The sequence below is a fragment of the Melanostigma gelatinosum genome (assembly GCF_949748355.1).
Source record: "Melanostigma gelatinosum genome assembly, chromosome: 16".
NCBI lineage: Eukaryota > Metazoa > Chordata > Actinopteri > Perciformes > Zoarcidae > Melanostigma > Melanostigma gelatinosum.
The window spans coordinates 6,391,090-6,406,886 of NC_136649.1; the positions used below are offsets into that span (position 1 = coordinate 6,391,090).

Genomic DNA, 15,797 nt, shown 5'->3' on the forward strand with positions numbered 1-15,797 from the left:
CATTGGTGTAGCTTAGCCGGTTAGCTCACGGCTGCCACTTCTCCCAATCTTTAAGGTTAACATGCGTAACGCCAAATTTTTAATTGATTTTAACTGAGTTTTAAGGTAGAGGACAGCGTGTTGAGTTGTGCAATCTGCGAGCCATCTTACGTGTTCTGAAAATAATTTACAACCCCAGGATTTGTAATTATGTATTTGATTTCATTTTGTCTTTGTGGTCAGCCCACTGACACGTTTTCTTTTCTTTTTATGCATGTTTTGAACGGGCTACAGTATTCCTACTGTGTGTGTGTGTGTGTGCGTGTGCGTGTGTGTGTGTGTGTGTGCGTGTGCGTGTGTGTGGTTATGATTGAGCGCTGATGAACACGTCTTCGTGATGACCGCTGTGTCCAGCCAACACCACCGCCAGCACTGGTTGAAATGAAAGCTCTCATTTGTGCTCTGGCACTCTCGTTCTCTCCGAGGAGTTGTTGACACGAGTCCTGCTCTTCCCCACTCAACACGTGCAGCCTCTGACGGACACATTGCATTTCGGAGAACCAACAGTGAGACTTGAAAGAAACTGCTTACTCTTTTCTCCAAGTTCCCAATTGTCTGCTGCATTCTCTGTCCGTTGAAAACCCCCCCAAAAAAACAAAAAGAAACCTGAAATTAAATGTGTGTACATTTTATCATGTCTCCTATCGCCTTTTGAAAATTGCAGGTAGCGGAGTGTTTAACATTCTCTTGTCAAGCGTCCTCCTGCTGGGACAATAAATGCCTGTCCAGTTTTGCTCACAGCGGCGGCTGCAGATTACAAACAGCAGGAGCACGCCGGAGTCTGAACACAAAACCGATAAGGACGCCTGTCTTAGTGCCGCCGCTTTGGCTGGCTTCTCCTCACGCCAGGAACCTGCTGCTTTCTAATATTTACACACAACTACAACGGCAAATGTACCGTAACTTCACCCACACACTCCCCCACACCTGGAACCAGTGTGCACATTGGTGTGTGTGTGTGTGTGTGTGTCTTTTGGGAGACAGAGTTTTTTTTTTTTTTTTTTACAAAACAGGGGAGAGGGAGGGCTAAATTACACCACAAACTGAGTGAAATTTCCATCGCATCTTTTCATCCAGGAGTTCCAGGAGGAGGTATAGGTGTGGATGATTGCAACTGAGTTTTTATTCGACTTTTTTTGGGGGGGGTGGAAGTCTGGGTGAAACACAGAGTTTCTGTTTGACTTTTTCCAAGGCGAGGGTGGAGGGTGAAATGCAGATTTTGCTGTCTGAGCTGTGACAATTGAAGAGCCAGGGAGTGTCGAGGGGAAGACACAGGAGGCCACTGACACAGCATATTATTCACCACGGCAAGACAAAGGAGTCCGTACCATTGAGATTAAAACACAATGGAAAGAAAAAGGGCTTCTTCTCACTGGTAATTATGTGTCATAGCAGGCGACGGAATGCCAAAATACATTTCTTATTTCTTTAGAATGTCAATACTTCGTGGAATGCATCTTAGAACATTGCATGATTTACATTTATACTTTATTTCTTCCTTCAAGTGAAATCAGAAACTTTAAAGCTACGGTAGTTGTTGTTGTTTTTGGCCACACGAGGGCAGCACAACGAGCGGAAAACATCCTAATACGTCGTTATTGCTAACATTGCTGACATGGAGTACAGGCTGTCAAGTCACCTTCAAATAGATGATTTCAATAGCATGCAACATTTCAGAACAATATCCGGCACGATTTAAACACCACTTTCACTGTGTGATGTAATTAGCTGTTTCTTTTATGTGATTTTTATTATGTAGTGTTTTATTTAACTCTTTAGCTGTTTTTACAGTCTGTTGTTCGCTCTTTTATGCAACATTATTTTTACTGCTGCCATCTGAGCCGGGACTCTCGTTTCTGAATCTCAATGGGAAATATTCCTGGAAAAAGAATGCTTCAATTATTAAACACAAGAAGGTAGAGGCTGGAAGTGAATCATTCTGAAGAGCAGCACATTTTTGAAAAGCTCGGCATAAGAACCAATAAGCAGGTCACCAACACGGAGTCACGACACCTTGTGACTTTAAGCCTTCATGCAAAGAGCCACCAAACAAGCTCTCGGCTCCGGCAGTGGAAATGTGCATATATTTTACGTCCTCTCTTGTGTTTGTGACCTTGTGACCTCAACCCTCAACAGGAACTACAGCAGGTACAAGAACGACAACGTGCGGACACGCGCGGTCCTCTGTACACACCCACGTACCCCGTGCATTCACACAAACACAACAAAACAAGAACAAAGAGAAAGGAAACGGGAATAACAGTGTGACGGCTGCCGAGCTGCGAGGCAGAACACACCCCGGCAGATGTTCAGGCTGCATCCGAGCTCGCATGACGGCAGATACAGCCTACACACACACACACACACACACACACACACACTGCAGCATTGTAGAGCCGCATCTCCTTCAAACGCCTCCGCTGTCTTTAACGCGGGCACGGTTCCTAAACAGTTTCAAACCCAACGTTCCACAGTAAACTTCCAGGCTTAGCGATGCTAACTTTCAGTCGGATGCACGCATTGTTCGGTCACAGAGAAGTGGAGGGATGCTCCATCGTAACAGTCGCTTGTAACTCTTCTAAACAATGTACACATTCATCAAAACCTTGAAAAACTCATTTTTCTTTTCGAATAAAAAGAAAAACCTTCAAACTTTGGGAATGCAAATAACACATTATGATGGAATTATTATGGTCGAACAATCTAACAGGCAAATTCGAAATGCTCTGTACATGGCTGTGTTATTAATGCACTAGTGACATCACCTTCACTAATAGACAAGATACATAAAAGAAGGTCTTTTGATTGATGTGCAATTATTGTCTTTTTAGTAGAACAGTAACTGTACACCAAGTTTTTGTGTGGAAGGGGTTTGTTTCACCCTGAGTAGTGTCTTATAGAATACGTCCACCAAGCAGTTTAACCAATCAGAGCCGTGGGTCTGAAACCCAGGGCAGTAGAAGTCCACAGACCACTGGCTACACGCTCCTTCAGCTTATTGCTGCCAGCGCACAGCAGTGAAGTATTGAAGGCACTTTAGATCCTCCCCTCATCTGTTTCTAGAGCTGGACACAGCTCACAGTCAATCAGTCTGAAAGTGCAAAAGTGAGAGAGGGGGGAGGGGGGGGGGGGGGGGGGGCAAAAACAGGATTTTGAAAATTGAGGTTATATTCAGTCCCAGTGGAAATATCTGCTCGATGTTCAAGTGGTGGGCAGCTTCACATCGGAAACGTAATACTGTTGGCCACGATAACATCATCAGAAGGTGCATCATTCAAGTCGGGCAATTAAGATAAATTGGTTGAATTCAGGGAACGACTTTTAGAGAAACAGTGGAAAAGCTTCTCACGTCCTGCGTTGTCCGAGTTGCATGTATCCATCCACTGTGTACCCCTTTACACCCCAAAGTCCTCTCTGCCTTGTCATCCTTTGTGGTTCTGAAATCAAGCATAATGTACTTGACCCTTCGCTAAGCCCCGCCCCCTGCTGCTACGTTACCATGGAGCCCATACTGTCACTAACTGCATTTTAAAGAAATATTATCAATATATTATGGTTTCAGAGAGCGGCAGACAGGACTTCTTTCCTCGCACACTTCCTTAAAATATGAATGGTATAATCTTTGGGCTTGTGGAGGATTCTCCATCAGTCCAAGTCAAAAGGATCAAGTCCAAGTCACTGTGTTTGAGTCAAAGTCGAGTTACGAGTTGGTTTTAATTTCGTCAGATTTGTCATTCAGGACCACACCTCTGTTCTGCACGTCTCCGGTCTTGTGTAACTACATGCATGTGGACATGTCGACCTGATGTCACATACTGAACTTCACATCCACGCCTTAAAAACATGACCTGCAAGAACGGAATGGAAGACGTCCCACGTCTGCTTTTCCTGTGTGAACTTTCGGACCCGTCACCAAACCTGGACCTCACTGTGGAGTCTGAACACTTTCGGGTCCCCGTCCCGCCCGACCAAAATACTGACAATTGTCACAAACACGGGGAAACCCAGCAGCCCCGGGGGGGAAACTGTTATCGAGTTCTTGGCCCGGATCACCAGAGCGGTGGTTAGGCCTCTGCTGCGAGGCGTTCACGCTCCGCCGATCAGAGGCCGACCGCAGCCAACAGCTGCCTGCCGGGCCGGCCGGTGGAGAACACGTCCGCGCTCAATGAAAAAGAAACCTCTCTCTGCGAGCAGAAAGGATGGTGGTGTTGTGTTTAAGTGCTGTCCCTTTCCACCCCAACCCCACTCCCCCCACATCCATTTGCCATCATTATGTACTACTGCCCCCTACTGCGGGACCGTGGCTGAGGCGTCCCCAAGGTCAGTGTCTGTGCGAGGGGGGGGGGGGGGGGGGGAGGTAGAGAGGAAAGCCATGCAGGGGGGCCCTTTACTCCTGAAGAGGCTGGAGCAATCGATGGCGAGCCACCAGCCGCCACGGGCCCCCCCCCACGGCCCTCACAACACTGACATTAGTGGAGATGTCTTCCTCCATGGGGACAGTGGGCTGTTGGGAGTTCATGAGGGAGGTGGGGGTACCGTCGGGGACGGTCCAGCAGCTTGAGGACGAGTGTGGATGGAGGGGGGAGTGGGGGGGTGGACAGCTCGTCAGCAGCTTCTCATGTGTGAAATGTTCTCCTGTACACTCGCTCTGATGGAAACAACTCGGACCATTTGACGCTGGTTTCACAACTTTTGGAAAAAACAAATGTCTGTCATAGCTGTACGCTGAGAAATGACATTTCAGCAGCAGGACAGAGATGGACAGGAGGACAAAGAGCTGCACTTATTTTCAAATGCAAGCCCACGCCCCCCGCATATATATTTAACCATGTCTACTCAGAAAATGTGCCATCTGCTCTTAAACATATGCATTAGCTCAGCAGTGGTGCATTTATTCCTTTAAAGGTTGGGGAAAAAAGTCAAATGTGACATTCACATTCATCTGGCTTGAGTGTTTAAAGTAGTTGCATCTTCAAAAACCTTTTTTTCTTTCAACTCAAGTGAATGCATCACAACTGGGCTTTCCTCACTAAAACCCTTCACAGGTCTTCACTCCAGCAGAGCAGCAGGTCGGCATCTTCACTGCTCTTAAAAGGAGGCGGAGTTATTCTGTTAATTAAAACCAGAAGATTGACAGTTTAACTTCCTCTTTATTGCAATAGATCAAACATCAACATAGAGCAGTGTGCAACAGACAGAAAACATATAAAAGTTGAAAAGGAGATTTTAAGAAGCAGAGGAGCGACAGGAGGACTGTGGAGGTGGGTCCTTAGGCGCTGGTCTTCTTGGGTCTGCCTCTGGATCTCAGGCCCATTCCAGGTGATGTCTGGGTGCCCATCTCTACCAGTCTGGATTTGGTGTCGCTCGCTTTTCCAGTGCCGGGTACCTTCTTTGGTCTCGCAGGTTTCTTGGGACTTTTCTTCACCCCATTGACTTCTGTGGAGGGAAATCCATCATGTTTAAGCACCGTTCCTCATGTACAATCATTTGACAGCTGCTTGCAGTTACTGATGTCTTTGACTTCTGTCAGTCTAAACCTAGTTAACAGTGGAGACACTGACTGCTTACGCATATTGGACTATAGGTTCATTTAAATAAAAGCAAAGAAAGAGCTCTTTGAAATGCGGCTCACTGAGTCAGTGGAACACGGGAGAGAAAGGAAAAGGCGTCTATTTCATTTCTTGTTGAGTGGTTAGTTACCAGTTGATGGCTGTCAGGCTATCACATGGGAAAATGAAGGAAGGACGCTGACACCCCTAACACTGATGCACTCCTGCTCTTCCTCATTAGGAGCTGCCACAGCTGCTCTGGAAGTCTTTTTAATTTGCTCAGATGAAACATCCATCTCGGAGACTTCAACCTGGACTCCGGTGAACACGGAGAACAATAGAGACGTGAAGGCCGCCGGATCATCATTGCGTCACTAGCGCTCGACGCTCTGCAGAGGAAGAGGTGGGGGGGAGGGGCTTACCTTCATATGGACACCAATGTTTCATCAACCATTGCCACAATAACCACTGTTAATGCTTTGTACATGTTGGGGGAATCCCAGATGCCGATGTGTCCGCGTCTCTAGCGAGCTACACACACGCTGGCTGGTTCTCCACAGAGGTATGAACCCAAAAGAAAGGAGTCTTTGCAGTGACTATGTATGGAACCACACGTAAAGTTGGCTTTGCATTTTGGTCACATCTGCTTGACCGATCATGATCGACAGCACTGCTGGCAACCGATGAAAGTGCCGTGAACTTGAATTACGTACCAGTAACTCAGCAACAGAGAATAACAGCTCCTGCTGAGGAAAAGGAGGAAAAATGTACCTCTTTTCTTTGTGACTCTCTTTCTCTTGACGAGTTCTCCGTCCGTCTCACTCTCATCTGCTTCTTCTGCTTCAACTGCCACCTTCTTCCTCTTGCTGGTCTTCTGGAAGAAGAAAATGAGGGGGGGGGCATCAACTTGTTAGTGACGAGAGGACAGGGGGGGGGGGGGTTGATTAATACGCTGTGCACCTCAGTGTGTGGAAGTCAGCAGGCTCTGTAAAGCAAAATGTAACTAATCTATAGATACATATTTACTGAATTGTCATTTATTATTAAAATAATAAACATAAACCAGCAACTTCAAAAATCTTCAAAATTAACTTGCATTACAATTAAACTTTGAACCTTTTAAATGAAGCAGCAAATCGGACTAAAACAGGAATTCATATTCAGGATTATACTTGATATAGTATAAACACATGGAGTGACTAGATCAGAGCCATTGTCACCGTCACCGCATCCAGCTGTTTGAGTCAGTCTCAGCCAGATATCCGTGTCCACAAGTCTTTCAAAACAAGACAACTGCTCAAATGCAAAGTACAACACCCCGTCCTCTAAATGTTTCAATGAAGACGTTTTCGTTTTCAACCCAAATCCAGAAGCAGTGAAACAGCTCTCACGGTGCCATCAGTGTCATCTGATAAAGCAAAAACACTGGTGTGATTAAACAGTGGGGTCAACAATGATGGAGGCCTCTCAGAAGCAGTGCTAGTGCAGCGCTCCCCGTCAACGCGGACTGCATGGACTTAATGAAGGCAATCAACTCCTCCCCCTCCTTCCTGGGCCTCTATAATGAAGCTACACTCTCAGCCTGAACTATCACTCACACACTGCCCCCCCCCCCTTTACATTTTTCCCTCCATTTTGACAATTGCTACCCCATGATCACCACACGGCGGCCGCTGAGGTGAACAGATTGCCGGGATAATTATATACAATAACCAGCGCTGGGGCCCGGTAACCTTTCGGCAAAAAAAACTCCATGTCCCCGGTGACATCTTCCATATGCGCATGCACGCACGCACGCAGCTCGAGAACAGCTCGAGAACAGCTCGTGAACAGCTCGTGAACAGCTGGTGAACAGCTGGTGAACAGCTAGTGAACAGCTAGAGAACAGCTAGTGAACAGCTAGTGAACAGCTAGTGAACAGCTAGTGAACAGCTAGAGAACAGCTAGTGAACAGCTAGTGAACAGCTCGTGAACAGCTAGTGAACAGCTAGTGAACAGCTAGAGAACAGCTAGAGAACAGCTAGTGAACAGCTAGAGAACAGCTAGTGAACAGCTAGTGAACAGCTAGTGAACAGCTAGTGAACAGCTCGTGAACAGCTCGTGAACAGCTCGTGAACAGCTAGTGAACAGCTAGTGAACAGCTCGTGAACAGCTCGTGAACAGCTCGTGAACAGCTCGTGAACAGCTCGTGAACAGCTCGTGAACAGCTCGTGAACAGCTCGTGAACAGCTAGTGAACAGCTAGTGAACAGCTAGTGAACAGCTAGAGAACAGCTAGTGAACAGCTCGTGAACAGCTCGTGAACAGCTAGTGAACAGCTAGTGAACAGCTAGAGAACAGCTAGAGAACAGCTAGTGAACAGCTAGTGAACAGCTAGTGAACAGCTAGTGAACAGCTAGTGAACAGGGGTTTAGACCTGCTGAGGTTGAAAACAACACAGAGCGATGAGAGTGAACCTGAACAGTAAAGTTGTGTGCCAGCGAGCTAAACGAGGAGCGGACGCTCACTAAGAAGCTATAAAAGAGTACATTTTGCTGATAAGACTTGAGTACTTTTACTTCAGTACCATTTGGGATGCAGGACTTCTGCCAACACGTCTGCGGTAGCTTAGCTAAAGGGCTAGCCATAGCTCAACACTAATCTGTCTACATGGGCCACACAGTACGACATGATTCACACGCCTGTGGTGTAACAGACTGGAGTTAATCCGTGATCCGTTGTGTGTTTCAGTGTGTGTGTGTGTGTGTTCACCTGGGCGGGGGGTGAAACAGCTCCACTGACGGGAGTGAACGTCAGCTTGCCGTCATCATTAGCCTTGATGTCCGCCAGTCCGGCCTGCAGGATGGAGCGCAGCTTCTCGTACGGCGGTTTGTCTTGGTACCCCACGGACTTCACCTCCTCCATGAACTTCTGGATCTCAGCTGCAACACAAGAGAGCAACAACGTGGTCATCGTAAACCAAAGCCAGCTCCTTGCCTCTATGCCACCATAAGCGTGTCTCTCATATCTTATTTGTGTTGTGCTTGTCTTTGTGTTGTTTGTACACCGCCTACCACCGTTTTTACATAAATGACCCCGACTGGACTCGGGCGTCTCTCTCTTCGTCACCATAATGTTCTGCTCCGGTCGCAGCGTCACGCCTCATTCTGTGCGGTGTGACTTTCCTCAGACTTGACACACGGTCACAAACACACTCACAGATGGAGTTATAAACACTTTGGTTGTGCTCAGCGGAGCAGAAGGAAGGCGGTGTGACACTTTTTGTCTGTGTGTGTGTGCGTGTGTGCGTGTGTGTGTGTGTGTGTGTGTACACCTCTGTGCACATGTTGTCTGGGTATGGTGAGGTGCTTTGGTCTGGACCCTTTTCTATTGATGCTAATTGTGTTTAAGGACTGGTTCAATCCTCATCACACACAGCTGGAAGCTACAAACAATGCTGTAGTACCGGGCTATTAAGCAGCTGGAGAAAGTGGAGGGTCATGGGTAATACTAGCTCATTCTTTTACTGGTTTCTATTCTTAATGGCCATGAGAAGTCTGCCTTTCTTACCTGGCTTGTCTTGAGAGGAGAAACACTTGGTCATAAATTCAGGGATATTTTCTTGGCTCCTGTAAGAAAAAAAAAAGAAAAAAGCGGCGTGATTATTTTTTTCTTCCACAAAAGTTGAAACATTCTCAGTTTAATACAACTCACAAACGTTTGCCTGCCTAGATGCAGCAGACACGCCCATGCATTCAGTGACAGAACTCAAGCCCCTCCCACCTGATCTTGGAGTCCCTGACGTAGAGCGGGTCCTGCAGCTTGTCCTCCCAGGGCAGCCGTCCACACAGCCACTGGACCATGCAGTAGCACAGGATCTCTAGGTCGCTCCGCCTACACGCAGCTGGAGCCAAACAAGCGCATCAGAGGAGGCAAACACTGGCAGCCACTCGCACTGCCGTGAATAGCAACAGCAGCATTACAAGTGGAAACGCAGCGGTACCGCCGTTGTGAATGCTTCCGTCTTACAACAAATCCATTATGGGAGTCGTTCCACATTTTGGAAAATGATTGAAATGAGGAGATTCCTATCAATCCCATGCGGCTCGGGGAATTATGTTTTCAAATGTATTTTTAAACCAAAATGTGTTATACGAGTAGTATTATGAAACAGATTTACCCTGTAAAACAACGGTAATTCTAAGTTATTTTAACAGGTACATACAGTTCATTACATTTGACTTCTGTATTTCCCCATCCTGAGAGGGTTTAGGAGCAGGCTGGCTGGCAGGCAGGCTGGCAGGCCGGCTGTGAAGCTACTGAGGAGCCACTCGGGGGCTCAGTGTCTCTCTCAAGGAAAATTGAACGTTCAGACAGGAGGTGGAAGAATTGAATAAAGATGGATTCTTCTTAAGAAGTTGGAAGCCAGTTTTTTAGCACTTGGGAGACTACCTCAAAGAGAGGAAGCATATCTGCTACGAGCTACCGGAAGCAGCCAATGAGGCCTTCTCTGTCTGCCTCGATAGCTAAACCAAACTTATACAGAGCCTTTCAAAAGGCAAAGGTACCTCGCATGAATAAGAACAAATGTAATGTTCAACATCCCACCTGTCAGTTTATGCTCTCTGTGTGTGAGACCAGATCACAGAATTAAAGCTCTGGCAGTCAGGCTGTAAACGTTATAGAGCTACGAGCAGTGCACATGTACCTACTTGCTCCTTTGTGGGCGTCGATGCTCGTGAACTCGATGGTACCGTCGTGACATCTCTTCGGGTCCTCCTTGTACTCTTTAATGATACTGTCGGGCGCGTACCTATATGCCAGCCCAAAATCTACCAAGTACACCTGGAGAGAGACACTGATTCAGACATGCACAGAGACCATTCAACACTCTATACATGTGTACTATTTCCAGGAAGAATTTTAATTCCACCGACATAAACTTTATTGTTATTATTAAGTCTGCATTGTGCATATAAGCCAGAGTTGGTTCTTGCATTTAATTAAGAAACGTGCAGAAATAAGACCAAACATACATCTCAGTGACTCCAGGGGACAATACAAAATAGAAAAAAAACAACCGCACCTAATATTAAATCCTGAGGGGCCAGGTTTTTTAATTGTCATTTATAAATAGCTCTTTAATAACATCACCAATGATACATTATTAATCATCAAATTAAATATTTGTCCCTGCCTTGTTTGCTAGAAAAAGCGCTTAGCTGCTGCCATCTAATCTCCCCACACAAACACACACACACAACCCCCCCTCCCCCTCCTCTCCAGGCCTTAATTGAATCTAATGAAGCAGCACAAGCGTGTTACGATCAAAAAAACCAATCACCTCGCTGCTTTAGGCAGCAGTGCTGGGGTCAGAGGAGCACCTTAGATCACCAACGTTAACAAATGTTTCAGACTCTGGAGACTCAAAAGGGAGCGAGACGACTTCAGTCACAGGAGGCTCTAACTTCTACTGACCTGGTTGGGATTGCTGTGGCTCAACATGAGGTTGGATGCCTTGATGTCAGCATGCACATACTCGTGCTCATGGATGTACTCCAGAGTCTCCAGCTAAACGAGGAAAAGAAAAGCAGGTGTTCGTGCAGGAGGGAATGTGACTGTGCTGGAGGTGGGCACAGGAAATTAATGACATCTGAGCAGTTTGGACAAAGATTCCCCTTTCGACATGTTGAAAGGTCGCTCTACTGCAGCATCACTGCAGGAGACGGAAGACAGCGATATATATATATATTATATAATATATATAAATATATATTATATTATATATATAAATATATATGTATATATAATATATAATAAATATAATATATATATATATAATATATATAATATATATATAATTTGTGTCTCTCTCCAGGTGTACTTGGTGTGTGTGTATATATATATATATATATATATATATATATATATATATATTCGTGCTGGGCAACAATTAAAATTTTTAATCGCAGTTAATCGCATTGTTATGGCAAAATTCAATTATGAATTCAACAGTCGTGTATTGCGCACTTTTATTTAAAAGTACTGCTATATGAACAAAAGTGCAAAAACATTTGGTTTGCAAACACTTTAAACAAATACGGTTATTTTTAACAGCAGTATTCCCTTTACACAGTAGCAGTTATAACAGTTACAATGATTCTGAAAATAGATATTCAGCCGGTGTTCATAACTGTATCTTCATGTGTGTAAGAGATGCAATTTGAAATATACACCTGGAAAACTGCAAACCTATCTACGTCATGTTTTAATGTTTGTTAAATTCTCAGTAGCGACAACTGAATGATATGCTTATTATATTATTATAAAGCGCTACATCCATCCAGTTTTAAGCTTTGTGTTTTGTCGCCTTGCCTTTAATTTGATGAAGTTAATTGCTGCACATTGATCCAGTCACAGGTGGCCACCGATGGTTATCAGCTGATATTAATAATAATAAATAATAGTTTGATCTTTAGTCTGAATAAAGGACGATCAGAAGAGTCGATCAGATTCCGAACTGAAACATTTAAACAGTCGTTTGTCTGCTTTCTTGTCATGTATGAATGCCAGCTGTCTGTGAAAGCCATTGTAGTTCAGTGGAAAACACGAAAGCGAAATGAAACCATGCGATGATGAAATAACCAACCAGTCGAAGACCGAGCTGCAGGACCAGTTTCCTGGGGAACCTCCTCCCACATTCTTCAAACTTCTTCTGCAGATCTGTGCCGAGCCGGTCGATGACCATGAACCTGTACCTGGAAGACACAAAGAACATACGAGCCCCGTTACTAAACCGCTGGCGCCCCCGCGCTATCTGCAGTAAATCAATAGACGTACGACACTGCACAGCAGCAGAACCTTCCAATGGACCGATCAGGCCGTAGCACCTCATTCATTTCACATCTGTCAGACAGGGTTCCTGCAGCTTAAGGCACATCAGATGTGAGGCTTTTTGGAATGGCTACATTGCTATTATTGAGTCAATAATCAAATTCATTTCATTTAGAAAATAAGTCTGTACATTCATAAGCTGTTAAATGAATAAAGACGTTATTACTACGACTCCCCCTAAGCCTGGAACTGTTCACTGCCAAAGAAAAGTGAAAGTAAAAATCCTTCATCGGGAGTAGTTTTTGTCTTTTGTGGGACTATAAGTGCTGGAAGATGAAACTAAAAGTGACCAGTGACACACATTCCCCCTGTGAATGGATCCTCCTGGTCACAGCCTTACCTTTTCCCTCCTCTCTCATGCAGACCTGAGCCCCAGTACCTGGGAACGCCCAGAGTCTTCAACTTGTGAGACTTCATCCAGCTCTGAACTGCAGGACGAGAGGACATTCATCAGAAGTCTTTGAGGCACTTTTTCTGGCCAAACTGTTCAGAAAGCATACGTGTAAATCTATGAAATGGACATTGTGTAAATCAAGGACAGCACACAGCTAACTGGAGCTGGTGTAAGTGGGTGATGGCTGTGATGCTCAAAGTAATAAGAGTATGATTCTGTTGGGGGGGGGGGGGGGGGGGGTTATCGGGCAGCGCGCCGCAAGCTAATCTGCTGCTGGGACAAATATTTACCAACAACGTGAGATTCCAGCATGAATAAAATATGAGCCTTTGGTTCCTTAGTAATATAATAGTTAATTGTCAGGGGAGATTGACATTTGGATTGTTATTATATAAAATGCAAAGCTGTGGCCTGGGGGCCAATGGAGCTGCCACCAAAAGCCTCCCTTCCTCTGCAGGGCCCCTCCGTGCCTCTGCTACAAGATTGTCTTTTTTAATTAAGAAAGTTGGCTTTCTTTTTATTTGTTTGCCCTGGTGGTGAGAGACTGTGTTGTGTTATGATCTGTCGGCTCCTGTCGTACTGCTAGGTGTGTGTGTGTGTGTGTGTGTGTGTGTGTGTGTGTGTGTGCGTGTATAGGGAATGATAAGTCGACTTACTCAGGTCAGGCTTAGCAACTCTCATGTAGAACTTGAGCTCAGAGAACAGCGGTCCATTGTCACTGGGCTCCTGTGGACAAAACAACAATTGAATTTATGTCTACACTCAACTCCACCGGTGCGAGCGCTGCATGAACAGGTGCAGGTCTGTGGACAACTAGTCTACAAACCTCTACGTCTAGTCCCCAGACCTGTACAACTAGTTCCCAGACAACTAGTCCCCAGACCTGTACAACGAGTCCCCAGACCTGTACAACTAGTCCCCAGACAACTAGTCCGCAGACATCTACAACTGGACCCCAGACCTCTACAACTAATCCCCAGACCTCAACAAGTAGTCCTCAGCCCTCTACAACTAGTCCAAGACATTTTAGAGGTTGTTTAGAGTCTTACCACTTTGATGACATAAGGAGCTTCAGCACCCACTGGTGTTGCAGAATTCTCATCCGCTGGGGACAAGAAAGGAATCATTTTACAAGTTAGAGGAACATTAAACACATTGTTGCAATGGCAGGCTTTGCAGGTGCTGTCCTGCACAGCAGAAAGTTGCATTTAAACACATGGAATAGCTAAGCATTAAAACGTCTACTGTCTTGATTAAGTTTAGTTTGAGAAAAAGTCTGCAGTCAAATCATCTATAGATGTCTTTTCACATTACACGTTTGACTTTTGAACAGATTCATCTTCATCTATTATTACCCAGATATATGAGACCGAAGCCCCCTTGGCCGATCGGAGTCCCCAACTTCCAGGTCTTCTTCCCGGTGTCTGTTAGGACCTCGCCTGGTGGGAACTCCTCTGCCAGCTTCCTCTTAGCCGGAGCTCGGCCTTTCCCTGCCGCCTTGGCTTTAGGAGGCATCTGCAATAATAATAACAATAATAATACATTTTATTTATATAGCGCTTTTCAAAATACTCAGACACTTTACATTAAAATCATCATATATAAAAGCAATACACTAAAAATATAAAATACACAATAATAGTCACACATTAAGCAGTTTTGAACAGGTGAGTTTTGATTTGAATAGGGAAAGGTCAGTGCAGTCTCGGATGTGTTTGGGGAGAGAGTTCCAGAGGGAGGGGGCAGCAATGGAGAAGGCACAGTTATGCTACAATCATATAAAACAATCATAAGAAAACACAGATTATCAGTGGATTACCGGGATTCTTTCATCTCTAATTTAACAATTATATGCACAGTTATTTAGCATTACATGCTAGGGTTAACTTACTCCAGGCTTTACAGCCGAATGGATCTTGTGCGTAGGTGTTTACGCGTAATGTTAGTTACATGGAGCTAATAGTTACACTGTTAGCGTATGACGCATGTGACCGAATCGAACGTATCGACACCTAAACAACAAATGAGAGGTTTCCCTTTCAGTGCTATGCGGGCGTCACGTTCTTCTATTTTCCAGTGAAGTTACTCGTGTTAGCTAAACTCTACCTAGGTTACCCAGTAGTAACGTTCACGTTACCTGCTGCTTTCACGTTGGATAAACATACGTTTAGCTAACACAAATTGCCAGTGTGTGTAGTGCAAAGATAGCAGTCTCCTTTCTTATGACAAATGGCGTTAAAAGGGAAGAGCAGGTCGAGAAACGCTACGTGAGGTGGCGGACAGAGTAAAGTTACGCTTTTATAAATGTCGGTTAAAGTTAGCTGTAATGCTAACCACGCCGTCTCGTTAGCATCGAAATCTCACGTTAGCTGCTACATGACGTTTAATAAGAACAGCTCCTGGATACCTGTGACGCTGTCCGTTGGACTAAGAATCGCTTACATGTTTTATTAAATGATAGGATGAATACGCACCTTGACTTGGTGTTTATGGTATGTTTAGTCCTGAGCCGTATGAGGACCAAACTTCCCGCAAAACAACCGTTCAGGAAGTAGCGTCACGCCGCTCTGCTATTCTATTGGTCGAGAGTCCGCTGCGTGTCTGACGACAGATGCATAGTCAGTGTATCTGCTTAACCTCAGTGATGGGAATATGAGGTGTTATACATACAGTCTATGGGGTTTATTCAGCAGGTAAGACGGAAGCATTTTGCTCTAATTCATAGTTAACGTTAACGTACATATTCCACAAATGCATTTCAAAGTCAGTGGTGGTTTGTATTTTATTAATGCGTTATAAACATGCAAATGGTTTTATCAGTTGTGTCTGGGGTTGCGTGCAAAATGCTCTTGAACATAACGTCAGTCCACTTTGTGTAGAGGTTGCATTCCTCACATCTCCTGCTGTTGACTTGTCCCTCGTGCTTCAAGAGTTTTTGATAAA

General features: G+C 45.1%; 1 protein-coding gene across 2 annotated transcripts; it reads right to left on the minus strand.

Moving 5' to 3' along the window:
- Positions 1 to 5,169: 5,169 nt before the first annotated feature.
- On the minus strand, positions 5,170 to 15,396 carry vrk1 (VRK serine/threonine kinase 1). 2 transcript variants are annotated; one of them, XM_079286942.1, is made up of 13 exons: positions 15,329 to 15,396; positions 14,210 to 14,369; positions 13,904 to 13,959; positions 13,511 to 13,580; positions 12,801 to 12,888; positions 12,216 to 12,324; positions 11,045 to 11,137; positions 10,279 to 10,411; positions 9,350 to 9,470; positions 9,137 to 9,195; positions 8,339 to 8,508; positions 6,360 to 6,459; positions 5,170 to 5,475 (listed from the first exon to the last, which is right to left on the minus strand). In XM_079286942.1, the coding sequence occupies exons 2-13, from the start codon at positions 14,367 to 14,369 to the stop codon at positions 5,309 to 5,311; spliced, it is 1,326 nt and encodes a 441-aa protein (XP_079143068.1). In that variant the 5' UTR covers positions 15,329 to 15,396; the 3' UTR covers positions 5,170 to 5,308. The 2 variants fall into 2 exon arrangements, with proteins under 2 accessions (XP_079143068.1, XP_079143067.1); XM_079286941.1 differs by having other exon boundaries at positions 6,360 to 6,462.
- Positions 15,397 to 15,797: the final 401 nt, after the last annotated feature.